We start from the raw sequence: 16,413 nt of genomic DNA on the forward strand, positions 1-16,413 counted from the left end.
GAAAATTTTGAAGAAACAAACATTTTTTTAAATCAAAACAAATATTGAATTAATTTCTTGTATAATTAAGCTGTGCATTCATGGAAATATTTTCTTTGTAGAATAAGAAATCCATTGTTAGTATAATATATATTTATTTAAGTTTTTCGTGATTGAATTACAAAATTTGTTGAGTTTTACATGTTTCAAGTTACTGACGATGACGTCGACGCGAAACATGTATAAATAACTCAACAAATTTTGTAATTCAATCACGTTAAAACTTAAATACATATATATTTTTTTATTTGTTTCAATCATTTTAAATCATACCTGTTTATTGCTTATTTAATTTCAAAAATATAAAACTAATTTCATTATAAGCTTTTTATTGTAAGCATGCTGGTTTCCCGTGTGTTCTGTTGATTTTAATTAGATTCATCATGAGTGTTTTTCCTGGCGCTGAATTTTGGGAAAGCGGAAATTGGGTCAGGAAATGTAAGGCGCGCACCATGTATAAATGTCTAACGTATCGCTTTTTCGTCTACCGAAGCTTTCACGGCACATTGTGCCCACTTTCAGCGCACAGGCTCGTACTGACTCTCCAGCCTCAACGAAACTGATGATCATTAATAAAGCGCGCCGTCAGAAATGAAACGTGCCGAGATTAATCCAATCAGCTAAATGCTTTTATTGCGCGAGGTAACTGACTCTCGAGTTGCTAAAAAAAGAATCATTAAATAGGAAACACGTAACGGGAAATTGCAATAATTGAAAATTTTAGAGTGCTACTTAATCATTACACCAATAAATGTTTATTTAAAAAATAAAATATATAATTATCAAATTATCATCCATTTGCTTCACTTGATTAATAAATTATATTATATACTATTTTTTTTATATACTATTTTGGTTATCTACATTTGTTTATCATGAACCAAAAACCCAGTGAAGCTTTTTTCTCTTGTCCTGCAGTTTCCATTTCTGCGTCTATTTCATTTCTATTTCCGAAGTGTTGACTGAAACACAATACATCGGATTCCACACAACGCGTGGCGAAAATATCGAAATCGTATCGAGCGCGAATTGTCGCGGCTGCGGCGAGAGAAGAGCGCCCGCGCGTTATCTCTAACTAGTTATCAGAGCAGAAGGCAATATGAGGTCGTTCAAATAGCGCACACATTGTGCGCGGCTCGCACCTACACAAACAACCGCCGGCGGCGGGCATGTGCGATAAAAAGCAATATGGGACCACCGCCTGTCACCAACCAAACAACAATTCCAAGGGAGAATTAAAAAAATGTTTTTTCCATAAAAATCAATTTAAAAATTCGTCTAATATAGACTGCGTATTGATAGTAATAATATTTTAACTATAGAAATAGTTTTTCTATGCATAAAGAGTTGTTTACTACCATTGATGATTTTCAGAAGAATATTTCGATTTCCAAAGTAAGTTTTACAAAGTCGCTGGCATTCTCTGACCGGTCAGATCATTAGGTTTTTATTCGATTCGCTGTCTGTCGTCGAAGCGATGCCACTGTGCGTCCAATCAATCGTCCGGACTTTCTGCACCCCCGCACGATGATAAATGATACACGCGGCCGCATTTCGTGGCAAGCGGTTTTTTTTTCGCTCGTCGATGTTCGTCTTTGACTTGCCGCTCGCGCTTTATTTCTTTCGCATTTATTACGTTCTCCTCGAAATGATTTTATTTGATTTGTACGTAATCAATTACCATTCGAATGGATGGGCATGTACAAAAGACCGAAACAATAATAAATAATGAATACGGCTCGCAGCGCATCGGCGTTCGTAAAACGCCGCAACATGATTGATTTTACTGCGAAACTTTTTTTCTTCTCCCCGCAACAAACGAGCTTTTTCGCGAGGGGAGCGTGCGGGAAGCAAACGGTGCTTTTGTCTTCATCATCTTCCAGGTTATACAACATTCAAAACAACAACAAAATTAGAGAAGTTTTTTATTATGAGAAGACCTGGTTTTTGTCTAAAATAAAAAATATATTATTAATAAAATATAAAAAAACATAATTTTATTCAGTTCGATGATTTTAGAATAATAAACATGAAAAGTTTTGTTTGTTAGGAGCAGTTTTCTTGTATATTTGAATATAAAATATATCGATGGGTTGGCATTGGAAATAAATCCCAATAATGTAGTTCTGCAAAGTTTGCGGCGTGTTTCCGCATCGAAAGGTGCCCGAATCACTGACGGTCGCTGGAGGACGGTGGGGCGGCTTGTTGTTTTGGCAGTCTGCATAAAGATAGGCGCATAAAGAGCATTAGGCGGGCCTCGTGCGCGCCGGCGATAACAGTTTTGTCCGCGCATTACGTTTGCTTCACTTATCTAATGCGCGTACGCTAAAAAATACTACATCACATAATAAACATACACAACTGGTCAAAACATTTAGTAATATTTCAAAAATAAATTAATCTAGAATATACATATTTAAATATATCCATAGTAATAAAATAAAGAATATTAATAAAGGTAATATAAGATGTAAATTTGTGTTGCAGTTTATTATTTAAAAAGGATATAAATATGTTGTTTATTGTTTTGTCTTGTGCGTGTACGTTGGTTGAATTTTTATTAATGCACATTACACACAACAGTAGAAAGCATAAGTTTGGTGAACCGGGGGCGGCGCGGGAATAATGCGTGCTGGCGACGCGGCGAGTACGCAAATCGCGCGCGGTGAATTTACATACAAATTCAATAAAAGTCGCATTTCCTTCTTTTATTGCGCTCATTGCACTCGGCGAATGAACCGCGTACACGCCACGCACAATATTATACTTACCAATGTGTCCTAAACAACATTTGGATTTCTAAAAGATTTTTTTTTCAATACCTGCAAGTTAAATGGACTTCACTTACAAGTTATTTTACTTAAATAATGTAACTTTTCAGTTATTGCTACTGATTTAGCAATATTAGTAATTTTCACTTGACATTTTTGCAATTTTTGTGAATAGTGATGTCATTTGAACTTTGAGATTAAAAGATGTCGTAATTTCTTGCCGAATTCAGCCGGAATCGTGTCCTGAATTGAATGAAACATTTGAAATCTGCGAGTGTACGAAGTTGGGCAACTCGTATAAATATGCCGGCCTCCCTCATGGCCTACTGAAAATGAAGTAGTTTTACGTGCACCAGAGTCACCCTTCGTCCCGAGCCACACTTTACGCCCCTTCCACTCATTCACCCCTTTACCGACGACTATGACCAGACATGACTATAGCCGATTCTAGTAGTCATAGCACGAGGTTCGCCGATCATAATTAGAGAAAAGTGGATTCGCCTCGTGGGAAATGAAAAAATTATACGAAATTATACGTGCTAATGCGAGGAGGACACTTTTACAACGCCCAGGTAATTACTCGCAGCGCGCCCGATGCAAAATTAAATTTTATTTCTTCATTTTCAGCGCGCCGCGTTTCGTTTCGTGCGATTGCAATATCAACGGTAATGAGTGAAGCGTGCTCGGCGCCAGAAATCAAGAACTTGACGAGGAAAGCGCAATAAACATGAAGCAAAGGCGCTGGCTAGGAACAAAGCGTGCACTTCAGTACGACAGTTTTAAATTAGTTTTAATTAGTTTCTTATTGCGTTGGATAGTCGGTCGATTTAAAACAATAATATCGCTGAGTGCACACATTAAACCGTCCGTTATTCATGTGTTCGTGTCTTATTAACTATTAATCTAGCCCAAAACACGAATAATTCATGGATATTTAACATTTATGCTTGGGTGTTTAATATAATAAAAATATGAAGCTCATTAATAACTTGACATGTACTACATGTACATTTTTATTATAAGCTATAATTTCTTATTCGTGCAGGAAAATGTTTACACGGAAACATAATTAGTTTTAATTAAATTTGTCATAACATGTTTCTGGCCGCAAGACACGAAGAGCAATCATCAACAATGACGTTTACATGGTGTTAACATCAATTTAGTTCACCTCAACGTGTTTGTATAATGGCAAAATGTAATTAAGTAAATGTTTAAAACTTTAACAATTTCCAGACTTATATTTCAACATGTTCTCTTCTCTAGAGGTAGTTATTTAAATGTGATGTACGACATGCCGAGTTTTCCTAAGCGTAGATCTCTCCTTCAAGTGGTAAATCCACCCGTTCGCAGATAGAAAAGTAAAATAAAGCAAAACTAACTTAGGCGTAACCTTTGTCTGATCTTGGAAGCTTCACGAGTCGAGGATCCACGTCCAGATCCACATCCACCTCCACCTCCACGTTCAGATCGAGGTGGAGATTCCAATTCACGTTGTTTCTTTCGCGCAGCGTTTCCCACGTTCGCGTTCGTCGAGTCGAAAGTTATATTGGCCGATTGTAATGTGTTTATATCGAAAGTTAAATCTTTTAAGTTTTACCCAAACTATTTTGCAGCGTTTAGCCAAGTCTAACTTCAACTTTAGTTTCAAACCCACGAGTAGATCCAGAAATCTATGCCCAGCTTCTGTGAGGTGAGGAGGTCGAACGAGGGATGAAGGGATGATAGGGTCGTGGGCAGTCGAGTGTGTGCGCTGGTTCTACTTCTCTTAAACCCCACCGCGTCTTGGAATAGTCTTGGAGTTCGCTCCAGTTGTATCAGAACGAAACAAGTTTTTGACGGCGAAATTGATGAAGGTGATTAGGGGCATCGAATTGCTTTAAAGTTTAAACTACTCTCGGAGCGCTTTAGATTTTTCAAACCAGATTGCCGCAGGCGATTTGGAAAATAAATTACTAACTACGTAGGAAAAACTATGCTTAAATATAACGATATAGAAAAAAACTACATAATAATGAACACATTTTAAACATCTTGATAGAATGAGGTCAACAAGTAATTTGTAATTTTTTTTGGTTCTCATTGATTTGTTCTGCACCACGAGAGACTTGAAAGCAAAAACATCCCTCGTTTTTATGCACATGCGCTCAATGCAATACAAAACCAACCCTTTTTTGAAACTCCCCTCTTCACTCCACTTTCTTATTGCTTATTTATTCTATCTTTGTTTCCACAACGCTGTTCCTTTCGTATTGCATAGTTTGCATCTATGGTAATACTTTTTTTAAATTCACTAAACACTTTTCTCTCTCATTTGTCATGCTCTCATGCACAGTGCACACACCGAGGGTTGCGCAAGTACTCGTGGGAGGGTGCAACGTATCCCTTGGTCGACTGAATACAATGCACCATGCCGAATAGTAAATACAACTTGTGCTATATTCACCACCATAGTTTTAAATTCAATATGCAAACTTTTAAAGCAGTCAAAATATGCGTGTATGAATCGAGTGCAGTTCGAATTTGCTTCAAGAGTTGCTAGATAATGGTAAGAAATTGTGCATGGGATACACTGTGGGAAACACCATGTATTAAACAGAAGAGGGAGAAGTGGAAGACCAGAAAGAACTCGAATGTTGATCGGGATGTGTAAGAAATAAAAAAAGAGGGTGTATTGATGTGTTCGGTCGCTGAACTGTGTTCAACTATCGGGGTGACAGGACAAATGCGTGTCATCCACGTGTTTCAGATTGAAACAAAAAAATTATTTAAAAATAAAATAATTTTATATAGAAAAGAATTGCAACTTTAAAATTATACTCTTATATTTATTTTTAAAAATGTGAAATGACAAATGTTTTTCATTTTCACTAGGTATTATTTTGATATGTTGAGGATATTTCAAATATAGCTCCAAAAAACATATTTGTGTTTCTTTGCATGTATTTCTTCCTGTGTAGCTGACAACAAAGTCTTCGCAGACAAAGAGTCCATCGCTCCCGGAGTCCCGGAGTCCGAATAAAGCCCGCGTGCACATTGCAGTCGGGATCGCCCGCGAGGGATAGGGAGTTACGTGCATGAGTCAGCTGTATGAGCTTTGAGCGCGCCTTGCGAGGGGTCCTACCCTACACCTCTTTATTGGGTAAGGGTGGCGCGCTCCGAGGATACCCTCCTGCACAAAACGCGCCCGACGCCGATATGACATCAGTGTTGGTTTAGTGTTGTGGAAGTGCAGTACTGTGGTCGTTAGTTTGTAAGGCGCAAAAAATTCACTAAATTCTACGTGCAATAGCAACAAATTGTGCCCATAGAAGCCAAAGAACTCTACACTCAGTATACCTGTGAGTTTTGTGTACCTAGGAATTGTTTTCAACTGTGTATCGTGCTAAATGCAACCAGTGGAAGAAGGAAACCACCGAAAAGTGTTCAAAATCAAAGAGTAACTGGAACCTGAACGTCAACTTCTGGATGAAAGTCACTCTTGGTTGTCTTAATTTTGGTATAGTGTGTGTTTACGTCTAAGGAGTATTTTTGTCTGTGTATTGGATTGTGTTCCGAACGATAAACTTCGTCAAAATAGTGTTTGCGCGTTCAGAAAGCACGTTTTCTCTAGCTGGACCCCATCTTGGCCGAGTAAATTAAATGGACCGGGGTGCTCGTGTTGCTTAGCGTCCACGTTGTGCGTGCGTCTGGCGGTGGCGTGTGCGTCGCGTCTGGTTGTGCGAATCGATAACGTGCGTGCGAGCTGCACCGACTGCCTGCCTTCCCGACAATCCGACGCGAGATATTTACGACCAGTGGTCGTGCTAGCACTTGGAGTGTTTCAATAGCTAATTACGATGCTCATTCCGACTTCACCGCCGATGATTTGCACGCCAAACGGACCACCAACGGGCAATCGGGATGTCATCAAACTTTTTGTTGGGCAGATCCCGAGGCATCTAGAAGAGGATGATCTAAGACCCATGTTTGAGGAGTTTGGAAAAATCTATGAGTTTACTGTGTTGAAGGATAAATATACGGGAATGCATAAAGGTGAGAGATTTTACAACTTTTCTTGTTTGTAGGGATGTATTGTTTGATTTGGGAACGTGACATGTGGTTAGGTGAGTTTTTGAGGTCAAGCGTTTGCCTGAAATTATGCAAATGAACGGGTGCACGTGCAATTTGGTGAAGGGAGTCCACATGTGTGCGTGATTTGATGAAGAAAAAGCCTTCAAATTCATTACACTTTTTATTGTTAAACTTCTGGACCCCATGCGAAACATGCGAAACTTTCTCTCGGACCGCACGAAAAGTAATTACAGCGATTCCACAGTCTGGTCCCTAGTTCGTATGTGCAGGAAAAACCAGCATCAACAAAAGTTTCCACGCTCGGCCGTTGTTATCTCCCTAGTCGGTCACACCGCTGAAAAAGTTTATTTTTGCGTGCTGGTTTTTCTGGTCTGGTCCGGTGTGTTGTTTGTCGAATTTTGGGTTGATGTTGCGGATGGTTATGGGAATCGGCCGGCGTGCGCGCCGCGGCTGATTTATGAAGTGAACGGTGAGAGCGCGCGCGAGGCGGGCGCCAGGTGCGTCGCGGCGCAGGCGCTGCGGCGGGGGCAGCCGGCGGGCGTCCTCGTGGCCGACGCGCGCGCGATAGTAGACGCCGCTCTCTCATCCGACGCTCGCCTCGCCGCCGGAGCCCTCAGTGCGCTGCTGCTGTGGCACGAAGCGGTGCAGACTGACCCTGATCTCGCGAGAGAGGCCCATCGCGTTTCGGACGGACAGACGGCGACCACCCCCGTCGCCTGGACGCCAGCCGCCTTCACGCCGCACACACAGCTCGCGCGTCGCGTGCCACGTTGTTTCTCCCAGTGCCTGCTCGTTGTTATTCGTCTAATCGCTGACTGATCGACAAAACCCAAAACACACGTTACCGACGAAGACTGACCGCTTCTAACCAGTTAACCAGTTTCAAATCCGAAAGAGTTTCGTCAACAGACACGCGCACCACTCGCAGAAAACTGTTGCTCTTTATCGTGTGCGCTTGGTGTTGTTGCTAAACAGCTTGTTGTTAAAGCGTTCCTCATACTTCTGGATACGAACGAGTGCGTGCGACTTGGAAAGCAAAGAAATTTCGATAGTGCAAACATTCCGGGAGATTGCGCCCACCGAAATCAGCGTCACGAGTGGTTGTGCTGACGAGCCGTACGAGTAGAGTGTTGTTGATTTTCCCCTTTTCGAGGGCAGTTTTTGAGTGGTGCACGATCGATGCTGATGTCTCGCTTCGACGTCGACCGGAACGTGTAAGACGACGTGTGCAACGTGCCAGCCACCTCCAAGAGGCTCACAATTGCCGCCCCCATTAACGTGGTACTTAATAAACGAAACAACAGGTAAGAAAATACAGACCACATATGTCTCTCTCATCAAACTAGCCAAATTTGAATGTTCCAAATTTTCTACGTCTCTGAGAAGCATTGATGAGTCATAGGATGATATAAGAAAATTCCTTCAGAGCAAGAGTCACTTATAAATAACTGGCATGACATAATTAATAGAAATTCCAACAGAGCATATTCTGAAATTCATCTTCACAAATATCTTCATGCCAGGCGACATTCTGCTGGCAACGAATATGCGTTTCCAATAAGGCAGTAACCTTTCAATAGCCGCACCACGCTGTTCTCGGTTGGATGTGCTTAAGTGCGGTCGTTTTCTCGTCCCATTCGCCTACAATAAGACGGCCTGCGCCTGCCTTGCGCGCCCAATATGACCGGAGACGATTTTATTATTGCGTCCTTTTCGCCGCCCCAACCACGCATTGCCACACATTTGCCGCACATCGCCACGCATCTGCACTGCAGACAACCGATTGTCACATTTATTTCTGCAACTTTATTGAAAACCAACGGAGACCAGCGTTCTCCTACCAAATACTGCAGATGATAGGAACTTGACCCAACACAAAGAGGCTGAGTTGCTCAATCAATAGTAGCAGCCATATGTGACATAATTGAACTGAAGGAAAGAATTTGTTTTTGTTCATTTGGAGAAAATTTAATAATTTCAGTAAAACAAATTAAAATAAAATCAACGTATAACATTGACAGTTTTGCTGCCATCCAGTCAACGACTCTTACACTTATACAATAGTTAATTAAAATGTTTTTGAGCGCATGTATACGGCGGTACAATGGGTCTGAAGATGGCCCCGAGGGACTGCCGGGGTTCGTTAGGCGTCCGCATGCTTGGCGAGTTCAAACCGGCGCGCTCGTTCTTGTCTCGAACTTGCTCGCCGGCCAAAGTCTGGTCTAGAAATTCGCTCCGAAAGTCATATGGGAAAGGTTTTACGCCACATGCGGAACGGGCATTTGCATCGAGCGCGTCGAAAGTCGAGCACGGACTTCCCTCGAGGACGTTCCGCTCCGTATGATAATCTGGTCAGGCTAGTTGCAGATCTAATTTCATTAATTAGCTCGGGGGTAAGGCGGCGAGAACGCGGTGCTTATCTACGCCCCGCAGCGCTGTGCTTCGTCGAAAGACAATGAAAAGTAACTTTGCGCTGAAAAATCCGCCTTTGTGGTGTGCTCATAGATAATTTCGGCAACAGAACCATCCCGCCTTCTTCCACTGGGAATGACAAAGCGGGTAGAAAAAATGCGGGAAGGTTGTAAGGGAGGGAATCGCGGAAAATAAATGCTACCCAAGAGTCACCCTCGGAGTTGCTTTTGTGCGAGATGAAAAAATTGCGTTTAATTGTATAATTCTTAGTTTAAGACTAAGAATTGGAGAAAAAACTGGAACTGTTGGGACCGGAGTTCGAGTGGAATGGGCGATGAGACGATGCGATAAACTCCATTTCTTTTTTTGGTTTCCTCTCGTCTTCAAGCACATCAGAGTGTTAGTAGTCACTGGAAATTTTTTCAGTTTCCACTTTGCAGTTTCTACTTGCTGTGGGATTCTCTGTCTTGAAAAGCTCTTCATCTTCGCGTGCGCTTCTCGTCGTTTCATCCTTGCTTTTCACTGGAGCTTTTCATTCCGTTTTTCACTCCTCGTCGGTTGAATATTTCATTCTAAAGTGCTATAGATAGGGATTTAATTAAAGCTACATAGGCCACTCGAGGAATCGGCAGAATTCTGCAGGTGCTATTATATTGTCCTCTCCCATTAAGGGAGAGAGTCCTTGCCTGGGGTACGAGAATGCCGACGACGCAAAGTTCAATATACCTAGTCGACGACGTGGTGCTTGGCGGTGGAAGAGAATCGTGAATGTGTGCCAAGTTAGTTGTATAGAATCTACCACTATCTAAAGGTGACCTCGAAGGTTCTTCTTAGAGGTATGAAATTCTGAACAACGTGTTCCAAAGCTGGGCAAAGTGAAAGTTTCACAGAACGTAATTTTGGAATTAAAGTTTAATTCAAGAAACGCAAAAGATCAATAATTTAATAAAAAGAATTTATATTACATTAATTATTTTTTTACAGATTACTTTATGGTTTCTAAGGCGTTGGTAATTTGCTAATTTTTAATGATTATTGAAAACTGCACTTAAGAAATAATTAGTGCGTTTATGCTCTAATATTCAGCGACAATATTAATAATTGCAAGCGTGTACACGTGTTATTTTTATTCTGTTGCGGTTGGCATTTTCACTGGCATTGTCGCACGTTTATTTCAGCGATTACAAGCTGAGATAACGCTCAATTTCCAACGTTCTATTTTCACCTATTACAATGTAAAATTTAATTTGGCATACAGGGTAAATTTTAATTACATTTATGTATATGAAAATTTAAAACGTTTGCCTCTTGTGTTGTACTGTAACAAGTCGTAGGCAAAATGGAATTCTTGAAATTAGTTTAACCGCGGTCCCCAGGGCGCGCAGCGTCAGCATAAATTATATCAGGCCGTATACAAATTAATTGATATTAATCGGGCGCGGTGTATAATTATAATTTCTGTTGGTAGGGTATCTTAAGGGTTGGCCTAGCTTGTGCTTGATTGCGACGATATAAATTTCATAAATTTTACACGTACACAAACCCACTATATCAGAATTTACAACAATCGCGTAATGCGTCAAGTGTAAAACGCAGGCATGCCGAAATTTCCCAAATGTGTCTACTCGTAGACTCATAAATTGCCGATTCGTAAACCTAAACGCATTATTGTTGAATGAAATCACCAAACATGCAAGAGGGCATTATTCATTTCGCGAGCAACAGTCAACTTAGTCCTTCCTTCGGTTGTGGCTTCACGTTTGGGTTTTGGATTCTACGGGTCCTTGGAGATGGGGATTCAATTTATGCGCGCCGCGCGCGTTTGTTTAAGCATTTTATAATACATATCTGACTTTATTACTTCTCGCGCTCGCACGGCGCGTTTGTGGTGGAGTCGCCGGGCGCATGCACACTCTCAGCTGCGTTGGCGGCGAGAAGTAGTGTGTAGCCACTCTAGTGTGACCGCAATATGTAGCGAGCAAGGGAGGCAACAATAACGCCTCATATTTCAAATGTGATTTACAACTGACAAGATTTATTTGCATGCTGGGAAAGGCCTAGCGGAACAAGGGAAAACTGAGGAAAACCTCGAGTGGAAAGTGTGGCCGAGAAATGCGGTTTACAAAAATGGGTTATTCAATAATACATAATATTAATAAATTAAAATATTATTTTAAAATGTATATAAGTATTACATATATCTAATAATTATAACTAAATCTTTACATGAACACAATTTTTAAAACCTGTTGAACTTTTGGTTGAACTTTTCCTGTTCTTTCTTTGGCATGGTTTTTATATTATTTCCTGTTTATCATGACTTTGTGACATAGATTGTTTTTGGGTGAATTCAATTTTTAACTGGGTCGTATATAATGCACGAGGTTTATATCTTAATTTCTGGCGTTAAAAGTTTTTCACGCGCATTGCGCTCGTTTTCCTTTACAATTTTTTTGGTTCTGTTTTCACTTTTCATACCAAGCGTTTGGCACGGTTAGCTTTGAAAGCCATTCTTTCCGTGAATGCACACGCGTCGTGACGATTTATATCAAGCGTGGTAACATTGGAACCTTCTGAAAAGACTCAAGTACAAGAGCAGAATGAATGGAACATATGGATTAGAAATGAAAACACATGCACAAACAAGTAATTCAAAAATTTTATTTTAAGAATTGAACAAATCAGTGAATTTAATTAAGCTAATTTATTTGTATATTGTTTTTCATTATAAAATTATACCAATAACCTCATATTGCATAATGCAATTGCATAAATTAACAAACAAATGCAATCGATACAATTAAACGTACACAATGATGCATGATGATTGTAATTACATTTTAAAAGTATGATAATTAGCAAATAGTTATGTGCAGGCACAGGTCGTAATGTCAGCCGCGCGAAGAACAGCTGAAACTGTTGAATGTTATTGAAAGCGCTCGAGAAGGGAGTTGCACTCGTCGGCACGCACGCAATTTCCAATTGGCATGGATAATTTAGTGAGTTCATTAGCTAATTGTTATAATAGTAGTAGCGCCATTCCAATGATCATCGCATGCGTCCGAGAGATAGATCAAAACGCACCTGTAAAATTCGTTTATTGAAGTAATAAACATTTCACAAGCTACAATTCAATAAGAAATATTTCATTCATAATTATATTAGTAATGTTTAATTATAAAGAGAAGTATATTATTTCTAGGGGGATGGAATTACATGGAGTGCAGATTTGAAATTATATATTTTCTAACATAAAATTGCCCCTTGATGACAATTATTATTAGATTTAAATAAAGATCAAATAAAAAGTAGTACATGAACTTTTGAATAATTTATCAGCTTTACTTTGTCATTAAGTTGATATCAGTAGCTATATTTGATTAGCTATTGTCAGTACGTGGGAATATAATTAAATATTCCGATCAAAGTCATCACCGTCTGTTATTATTTCCTGCACTGCCTGATTTAATAGTGTGGTATTTCCATATGGAACAATGCCAAGCATTTTACAAACTCATTTTGTCTGCCTACAACAACCGTAAATAAATTTATAAATATCTTAACGATTTTAAACATAAAACACCAAAAATTATTCTATTTTTGTATATATTTTGCATTAAAAGAATAAGAGAAGTTTTTATTGTTTTGCATCATGTTTATTAAGTTGTTTTGTCGTCGCTTGATGATATTTAACATATTCGAAAATCGCATGTGCATGTCGTCTAATAAATACAAATGTAAGTTAACAGCAACAAATTGGGCTCTCGTGAGGTGCGCACGAACAGGTGCGGGTCGCGCGTATCGCCGAGAAATATCAAAACGCGACGAACTTTATAGATTACTTTTGTTCACAATGTTTCACAACGTGTTCGCTCGCAGTACGCGTTGAAGTCGCGCACGTAACCGCAACAACTAACTGCAACAACGTGTAACGTGTGGACATGTAACTTTTTACAACTTTTATATTTCATTCAGTGCGGAATCGCTGGTGTGTGACAAGGTGCTCACAGTGTGAAAGAGACACCAAAACATCATATAGCTCGGAAAAAGGAATAACACAACTCGGAAATAACATTAATCATGATGGACATAGACGTGGAGCATTAAAATAACCGATGGTATGTTAAAACATTGTTTTCGCATTTTAATGACGCGTTAGAACGGCTCGTGTATTGTGTGTGTGGACTTGTGACATGTCCTTAATGCATCTCCTTTAAATTACTTTATAATGCGATGCATTACATGTCATTTATAATCAATTTAGTTATTAAAGAAACGAACTTTAATGAATTGTGGTCGAATATAAAATGATGTGAAACAAAATAAAAAATTAATGTGAATAAATGAATTCATGAAATTGGAAAGGGTTGTACTGCAATATTGTTTCATACAATGGAAAGCTTCCTGTTGAAAAGAAATAGAGTACTTCTACATTTATTAATGAACTCGGAAGCAATTACATTAATTCGTTTTTATTGTAGGTACTTACGTCCAATGTTGACATGCAATTTCTCATATTGTTTGTACTACTACTTTAAAATTCAATTCAATTCAAACAGAAAAAGATTTCGAAGGATATAAATCAAGATTTATAGTTTGCTATATTAATATTTAATTCAAAGTTATAATTTTCATTTAAGCTAATTATGTTCTAGTCCAGATCACACCCGAACCGACAATAACTTATTTATGAATATGATTGTACCCTTCCGAAGGTACAAGCAGAAATTTCTGTACCTAAGGGATAACGACCTTATTCATTTTGGGGTAGCTCCGCTTGAGTTAAACACCCGTTCGTTACAATCGGGCGTCGCGCTAGTTAATTCATATTAATACCGCAAGTGTAAGGCATTTCCAGCCCGGACAAGGCGACCACTTTGGAGTTGGTGACGTTGTGAACGTAATATTTCCAGAGTTGGAGGCGGCTGCGACCGTAGCACCCGCGGGATATTCATGGTGACGTTTAGCGCCCACCGCATCTACCGCCTAAACGCCATAAAACCTTGGAACTCCGGGCCGGGAAACTTTGTCCATTCGGTGTCGTCGAAAACCGAATAACCAGAAGTCATTATGAGATACAGATAACAAACAGGTTTTGTTTGAGCCGAAAAACAACAAACACATAAAATTAACTATAGTCAACCCAAAAAGCGTTGCTGTAACATTGAATTTTATGTGGCAGGTGTATTTGGTTGCCTATATTAAATGCGATTGTTTATTTTTGTCATATTTTGCGGTTTGGACAAAGTGAAAAATTGGCTCGCGTCTCATCTTCATTCGTTCTCGCGTCGGTGGTGGCGGCGTAATCCAATTTGTTTTAGCGCGCCATTGTGTGACGCCACAGACCTTCCGGCTCGCATTCCGGGGGCAGCTGGCGCGCGACCGCGACGAGTTACTTTTAGTGCGCGCCTTTAAATTTCCAATTACGTAGTAGTGGAAATAAAGAGTGTTTACGGCCGAGGCGATGAGATAAATAGCATCTCCGTTTGATCATACTCAACGAAACGCGGTTCGATAAAAGTTTATAGACAAGAATTGCGAAAAATTTCAGCCAAGTCACAACTACAGCAGCCTAAGAACCCTTTTCGAAAATTGGTTATTTCCAGAATTGAATTTGTGCACTCCACAGACAGGTTATTGATGTAGTGCGGAATATATTTTGACTGCAATATAAATTTTTTTGTGCAAAATTGAAATTTTTGGATAAAATTCCCCTCCAGAGGGAAACGACGTGTAAACGCGCGCGCGTGTATCCGAATCGGGATCGGCTTGTGCGATGGTGGAATGCAATAACGCATGATCCAGACGGGGCGGCCTGGGGAGGCCGTGGGGGGCGGTAGGAGTCGGCACGGCCGACGCGTCTGCCTCGCCTGCTTTGTGACAGTCGACACCCAGAATAAATGACTTTCCAGTTCGTGCTAGACAAGTTTTTCTACATGCGCGTAAGAGTACACCAAGTGGCGTATGGAGTAATCTCTTTCTCTCTTTTTGCGCGCCAGAGAAACAACCCGATATAACCGATTTGATTTTTTACGCCCCGGCAATGTTTTCGTGGATTTATTGCAATACGCGGCGCACAGGTGAAAGCGCTCGGCCGAGTGCAGCGTTTGATAAATGAACGGTAATGGTACAACAAACACCCGGCTTATGTTCGCGTTTTCATTTAACAACAACAACACGCGGGGCGCGGTCCCCTTCTTGTTTTAAATAATGAATTAATGACTGCTACATCGACCGCCTTTTGATTTATTATTCGGAGCTAATGGTCCTCTTCGGCAAACACGACTTGCATGACTGGGGAGGGTTGGGGCTTGATTGTGCAACAGGAACAGTTTTGAGTATTGATTAAAATAAATTCTCAAAAAATTTTCATTATTTCATTATTTTCAAGAGATTAGTACGTAATACAATTTTAGCGGCTTTAGATTATTTCGTAAAGCAAGTTTATTACTGGCAAACCGCAACTGGGAGTTCCCAGTCGCATCTAAATAAGACAAAACGTGTTTATCACAACAGCGCTCGACGAAAAGGAAACCAGAAAACCAGACTGCGCTTGGAGGTCGGAGAAAGCGGTTGCACGTGCCGCGCACACACTCGAGCTTTTGTTTCATTCAAATTTGATCAACAAATCTTCCCGCCTTGCGCTTTGAATGAAACCGGCTCTCACAGCGCGGAATTCATTTGCGACGAAGACTACACAGGAATGAAACAGAGAGCGCGAATCTGCGAAAAAAGCTCACTTGTGTCGAGCGTAAAATAAAAGCACCGGCTTCGGCTCGGAATGACGCATATGCAAGTTATACGTGGCTCGCGCCCTCGACGAGTCGTAAAGGAACAAAGAGTGGCGAGTTTTCTTTCCACAATAAAAGCCGCGCGCCGACCGCGCTGTCGCTGCGGGTCCGAACGCGCACTCCTCGAAACATTTCCACCACTGCCGCGTTGAATTTTCGGAGAGACGAAAGCCGCCCCTAAATATTTCCATCTGCGTATAAATACGGGCGAGCAACTTTTCCCGAGGCACGAGAAAAGGTTTGTCTTGTCCGAGCAAAGCCTCTCGTAAAATGAAATGTTAATTCCTTTGAAAAACATTCATAACTCATACTTTCTTCTTCTCTTT

At 40.4% G+C, this 16,413-nt stretch overlaps 1 protein-coding gene across 9 annotated transcripts in view; it reads left to right on the forward strand.

The window, feature by feature from the left end:
• Positions 1 to 6,618: 6,618 nt before the first annotated feature.
• bru3 (bruno 3) overlaps positions 6,619 to 16,413 on the forward strand; it is a 179,208-nt gene continuing 169,413 nt past the window's right edge. For 6 of the 9 annotated variants that reach the window (XM_065300330.1, XM_065300331.1, XM_065300334.1 and 3 more), the window contains exon 1: positions 6,619 to 6,845. In XM_065300330.1, coding sequence (XP_065156402.1) covers positions 6,650 to 6,845 — 196 coding nt within the window. In that variant the 5' untranslated portion in view covers positions 6,619 to 6,649. Of the gene's footprint in view, positions 6,846 to 7,482; positions 8,189 to 16,413 lie in introns of those variants that run through there. The other 3 variants (XM_065300339.1, XM_065300340.1, XM_065300341.1) reach the window with 1 other exon arrangement.

This window comes from Atheta coriaria, unplaced genomic scaffold, assembly GCF_025399875.1.
Source record: "Atheta coriaria isolate IRGN ID8LTWV9N9 unplaced genomic scaffold, Caltech_Dcor_3.1 hic_scaffold_4_pilon, whole genome shotgun sequence".
Taxonomy (NCBI): domain Eukaryota; kingdom Metazoa; phylum Arthropoda; class Insecta; order Coleoptera; family Staphylinidae; genus Dalotia; species Dalotia coriaria.